Source organism: Gouania willdenowi, chromosome 14 (genome assembly GCF_900634775.1).
Source record: "Gouania willdenowi chromosome 14, fGouWil2.1, whole genome shotgun sequence".
Taxonomy (NCBI): Eukaryota; Metazoa; Chordata; class Actinopteri; order Blenniiformes; family Gobiesocidae; genus Gouania; species Gouania willdenowi.
In genome coordinates this window covers 31529046-31535045 of record NC_041057.1, presented here as the reverse complement: position 1 = coordinate 31535045, position 6000 = coordinate 31529046, and the positions used below count along the sequence as shown (strand labels likewise).

At 39.5% G+C, this 6000-nt stretch overlaps 1 protein-coding gene across 3 annotated transcripts in view; it reads left to right on the top strand.

Annotated features, from left to right (window-relative positions):
• The first annotated feature begins 2733 nt into the window (after positions 1-2733).
• p2rx1 (purinergic receptor P2X, ligand-gated ion channel, 1) overlaps positions 2734-6000 on the top strand; it is a 39562-nt gene continuing 36295 nt past the window's right edge. The window contains exon 1 of one of the 3 annotated variants that reach the window (XM_028467528.1): positions 2734-3049. In XM_028467528.1, coding sequence (XP_028323329.1) covers positions 2889-3049 — 161 coding nt within the window. In that variant the 5' untranslated portion in view covers positions 2734-2888. The remainder of the gene's footprint in view (positions 3050-6000) is intronic. The other 2 variants (XM_028467527.1, XM_028467529.1) reach the window with 2 other exon arrangements.

The window sequence follows — 6000 nt, the reverse complement described above, 5'->3', positions numbered from 1 at the left end:
CTAGCCTAATAATAAACTCAACAGAAGACAAATCCAATTAAGAAAATATCTGTTGCCAACTGATAAACTCTACAATAGAATAGCATACAATTGAGTACTTGTACAGTAATGAAATACCAATTGTCTATATTTTTAAACTAAATGGTGGGCAATCACGAACAGTTTAATATTTTAAGCCTTCCTCATTAACATATTCCAATCCTCTAACATTGGCATCTGTGACAGTTTCCAACTTGTGACCTTACATGTTATTGAGCCAGCTTTAGAAAATAATGACTTCCTATATGTAATTTACTAATATGTGAGGATTGGTAAGAAAAAAAAAATGAATTGATGACATTGACATGATACAAAGAGACACCGCAATAATTTTTCTAATTTACCAACTTATGCATAACAAATGTGGGTAATTATCTTTGTATGTAAATGAGTGAGTTTACCACTCGGCTTCCTCTAACAGTGAAGATTAGAAACAGGAATATGACAAGAAGCAGGATGTCTGCTCACACATAGAAAGAGATGATAATCTGTGAGAAGGCTTAAAGTCTGACAGACGTTGACATGAGAAGGCAAACAAGGCTGGACTGTGTAGTACGGTACACACACTGAGTGTTTGTATTGAGCTTTGGAGCTCTTGATCCCAGCCCACCAAGCAGGAAGAGTGTCAGTGTGGATGATAAGGTTTGATTGCACAGAGAGAGAAAAAGGAGGAGGAAGAGAAATGTTGGTGCTCGTGTGTGACTGTTGAGTTATTTCAACTTGCAACCAAGTTTTAACCAGAAGTTGGACTCCATTGAAAAAAAGAAATCTAATTAATTTTAAACTTTGTAATGAATTAATCTCAATATTTGACACGAGAAGCAACATTTTTCCAATTTAAATGGATTTTGGTAACTGACTGAATCAATGAAAACAATAAATGTGCATTAACAACTAAATAGTGTTTATTAATTCCATCAATGAGTGCTAACATAATGCGCATTATGAATGAAGTATATTATGATTGCATTGTTCACAAAGCACAAACTTATAAAGTAGCTATATTCATGCTTTCCCATACAAAAGTCTTTTTGTGTATTAACATAAAAAACAGCACTTAGTACAGAACATTCTAGAGAAGTGGAAACTGAAAAGTACAAAAAGACTTAGAATATCTGTGGCATGAAATAAACAGAGCAACTGATTAATTTAGTTTGAAATAGTCTTTCTACATAGCAGTTGATGAGTTGGGTCAGACAATGCTATCTGTAGCACGAGGCTTTGACATCAAGCATCAATTGGTCCCAGGACTAACTTTACGATTCTCCCGGAATTGTTCAAATTTTTAAATTTAAATTTCTACTTTCGATACCTAGTCCATCAAATAGAAGAAGAAGCCGCCGAACACCAACAAAGAAAAATCCACTGGAAGTGTTTGCGTTACCGCGTAACTCGGCGATCCCCCTCTCCTCAACGAGGGGTCAAGGGCCACTTCGGGTCTCACCCTCTCTCCCCCAAAGACGGCTTTGATCCGGCTGGAAAATTCCTAGTAAAGTCAATAAAAAGTTATATGATTAAAATTCATGGAGAGTTTCAGACTATTTCCTCCAGAAAGACCACTGGTTAGCAGCTCATTTAAAACATCTTCTTAAAAGAGTCTGAAATGGTTAGGAATCAAAACGAGGAATCGTAATCATTCAAATTAGCCCCACCGACATCCTATACCACCGAGAGCGGTCAACTGTCCACTTCAATCATTTATCCACACACTTTTTTCATTTGTCACTCATGGGCTTTTGGCTCTAAACCCTGTCATCTTGTCCAGTGTGGATTAGAGACGCTGCCTGCTCTGACTAGGACCGTTGTCCCTGCTAGCTGCTACATGTTTAGCATTGAGGTGCTAGCTGCTACATGTTAGCATTGATGTGCTAGCTGCTACATGTTTAGCATTGAGGTAAAAGAGCTCCCATGATCAGCCAACATTTTCCTGCACTTTGCAAACATCTGGGCTCTTCTTTTCCAACTGGTGTCTTTTTTAAAAACTAAAATGAACGCCCACAAAGCACAGCAACAACTTCTCCTCAGGGTCTCTTCTGTTGTAGTTGGTGCATCAGTATTATGGGTATACCGGGAACTTGTGCTCCGCGCTTTTGGAGTGAAAAAAAAGTGATTAACTGCATTATTTTTGGTAACACTTTACTTGCAGTTTTATACATTAGGCTGTTATTCCTAAATATTCCTGCTAATGACATAACATTTCATTAGCAGGAAAAAGGTGTCATGAAGGCGTGTAACATGCTGCCTTTGACTCCCCATTCCAAACTGAACGGTCCAGAACCGTTCAGGGGGTTTTGTCAAGAAAAAATAACCAATGCAACTAACCCTACTAGATCTCACCATTTAACCCCAAAAATTTCAACATACCTGTAGCTGCAAAGGTGTCATAATTTTGATAATGACAGCATAATGTCAGTCTTATGTACACAACTTCAAATAAAGCGTGACCCTATTTTTTGAAGTTTAAATTTTTCTGTAATTAATTAATCGTAGTTAACGCGTTAAAGTCCCAGCATTAGTTTTTAACATTTATTAAATCCTACTTTAATCCAGGATGCAATGATCATAAATATGATGCAGAGCTGAGGACAGTGAGAAGAGGAACATGAGTGAGTGGAGAGAGAGAGAGAGAAAGAGAGAGAGAGAGAGAGAGAGAGAGAGAGAGAGGGAGGGAGTGAGTGAGGGAGGAGGTAGTCCTACACTTCAGCACTTCTCCTGAAGCGTTAAACGTTAGTTCACAGAGGGAAGCAGAAGACCTTCAGTCCCAGTGAGGAACAGGGACAGGAACCCTTGTGGTGGGCTCTGGGTTGAATTCTTATGCCAGTAGGGTGAGAGGGAGCCCCTCCTCCTCCATGTGGGTCAGGCGCTGTGAGAGGATGAAGAGCAAAATAACTTCAGCGCTTGCTGATTTCTTCTTTGAGTACGAGACCCCTCGCCAGGTGCTGGTGAGGAACAGGAGGGTGGGAGTGGTGTGTCGGCTCATCCAACTGGGAGTACTGGGTTACATCATTGGGTGAGAGCTCTCTGTTTTATCACATTGCTAACGTTGTTTGGCATGCCTTATTTTGCTTGGAATGACCTCTCATGGTGACCCTCAAAGAGTTTGTGGTTGAACTAAAAGCTGTTGCCATGATTATCTCAATTATCTTGAGTCTCGATCTTTAAAAGCTAAAGACCAAGTCAAAAACCTTGGTGTTCTGATTGACTCAGATCTTACATTCAGCAGTCAGATCAAATCTATCACAAAAACAGCCTTCTACCACCTAAAGAACATCTCCAGAGTGAAAGGTTTAATGGCTCAGAAAGATCAGGAGAAACTGGTCCATGCTTTTATCTCCAGCAGACTGGACTATTGTAATGGTCTTCTGACAGGAATCCCCCAAAAGAGCATCAAACAGCAACAGTGGTTCAGAACGCTGCAGCTCGGGTCTGAACCAGAACAAAGAGGTCAGAACACATTACTCCAGTTTTAAAGTCTTTCCACTGGCTCCCAGTCAGCCTCAGAATAGACTTTAAAGTTCTGCTGCTGGTGTATAAATCTGTGAATGGGTTTGGTCCAGAATACATAAGTGACATGTTAGTCAGGTATGAAGCCAGCAGGTCTCTCAGATCTATGGACACAGGTCAGATAGTGGAGCCCAGAGCTCACAGTAAACATGGTGATGCTGCTTTTAGTTGTTATGCTGCAAAGAAGTGGAACAAACTGCCAGCAGAGCTGAAGTCAGCATCACATGTGAACATTTTTAAATCAAAGTTAAAGGCACTTTTTTTCTCTACTGCATATGATTGAGAGAGAGATTTTTAGTCATGTTGTTGATGTCATGATGATTTTACTGATGATTTTAATTGATTTTACTGATGATTTTAATTGATTTTACTGATGATTTTAAATGTTCTTATTGATTTTAAACAATTAAATGTTTTATCATGTAAAGCACATTGAGTTGCCTTGAGTATGAAATGCGCTATACAAATAAATTTGCCTTGCCTTGCCATGAGTCACACCTAAGTATTTGGACTTGTCAGAGGAGCAAAGGATTAAATATGTGATGACAACAGAAAGGAAAGGAAAGTCATGATAACGGCAAACATTCCCTAAAAGTTTCAAGTTGAGACATAATAAGCAACATGCCTCAGGACTTACGTGTGTCGAGCTGGTTACCATGCGCACGGATGCTTGCTTTGACAAGTAAGACCAGAGTTTCCCTACCGTTTAGTCTTGTGTATTGCATATTTATTGATGTTTTTAATCATTGATTTTGGAGTTTGACGTGTCTTCAAAGAGTTGTACCACAATTAATCACTGATGCACTCCAGTCCACAAATGTGTTTCCACAGGCCTGAGAAGAGAGGTGTAGGGTTAGGGTTATCTCGACTTGGACTCGAGTCTGCCTTTAAACAAACTGACATCCAATCAGAAAGCAGCTGAAAATAACAAGCTAGGCTGAGACGTGCACGCATTAGCAGAAGAAAAAAAGATTCCAAGAGTGATATTCTTTGGATTTATAGATTATACCTGATTAATAATTGACATGATTAATAATTGATTTGGAAAGATTATACCTGGTTCTACTTCCCAGTATCATTATTATTTGTTTGGTTAAGAAAGGAACCTCTTTTAAAAAAGATGCTGGATTGATTTGTTTATAAAAGCATTATGTCAGATTATGTTGCGTATTTGACAAATATCTTCAACTCTGTTCAAGTAATTCATCATTTAAACTGTACTCATGACTTGTTAAGACTTGGAAATTAAAGGTGAGGACTTTTGACTTGACTTGGACTTGACTGCCTTGACTCGGGACTTTCCCACTGAGCAGACCGACGTTGAAACAACGTTGAATAAAAGTTTTTACAGCGTCGTCTGGGCGTCCGAAAACAACTTTCTCTAGACATCCCAAAAAGACGGATAAGAAAGATGGCCCATGGTGGGTTCGAGCCAACGGTACATTGCCAGTTATTTGAAACGATTACGATTAATAACTGTTTTGCACTGTAAGAGCATACAATACCATTAATTTTGGGGGTATTCTAATGTTTATATGCAATTTTGACGTTCTTGTTGTGTGTGCGTTCGTTGACCCGACAACGTCTGAAAAAGACGTCTTCTCAACGTTGTTTCAACGTTGACTTGCTCAATGGGAGTTCGACATTAATTATTTCTTAAAAAGATCGCAGAGCATAAATGTTGATGAAGTACACCTGGATATATACTTTGTGACTGTGGACAATACTGAATCATGATTTTTAATAAACAAAAGCACATACACGCATGTGTCTGTGTGGAATTGCAAGGCTGTTTAAATTTCATATGTGAAATTGCTTCAAACGTTGAACGTCATATCAAGGTCCAGATGAGGTCGTGGTTAAGACGTTCAGATGCCGACCTATTTTGGACGTCATTTAGACGTGTAGATATGGTCCAGACCGACCGACGCGTTATGAACGTGATCTGGAGATCCGTGGACGTCGGATGTTTAGTGGTTAGTGACAAGACTTGAGTCTTACTTGAGACTTGAGAAGAAGTGACTTGTTCCCACCTCTGCTTGAGAATTATGATGTTTGTGATTGTGTGAGGTCATTCCTGAGCTCCTTTTTTATCTGTGTGTGTGTGTGTGTGTGAGGAGTTTCTTTTCCTCCCCTGGCCTTGTATCTGACTCTGAGCGGCTGAACCTGAGGAGCTGAGTGTGATGAACACGCTGAGGCATCTGCTGCCACAGATAACAGTCAAAAAGCTGGCCATTTCTCTGCCAAACATCAGTGAGAGGTGTGGATGGTAGAGCAGAAACATGTTTTGGATGTTAACACTTATCTGATCTCAGTTCAGTCTGTGCTGCTTGAGCAACCTTTCTTGGAACAGCAACCAAAGGAACTTTTTTTTTATCCCTTCAGGCTTTGAGTTTTTCCTTTAACAATAATGCTAAAAAAAATCCTGACAGCTCTTCTTCCTCTTTGTGATGTCCC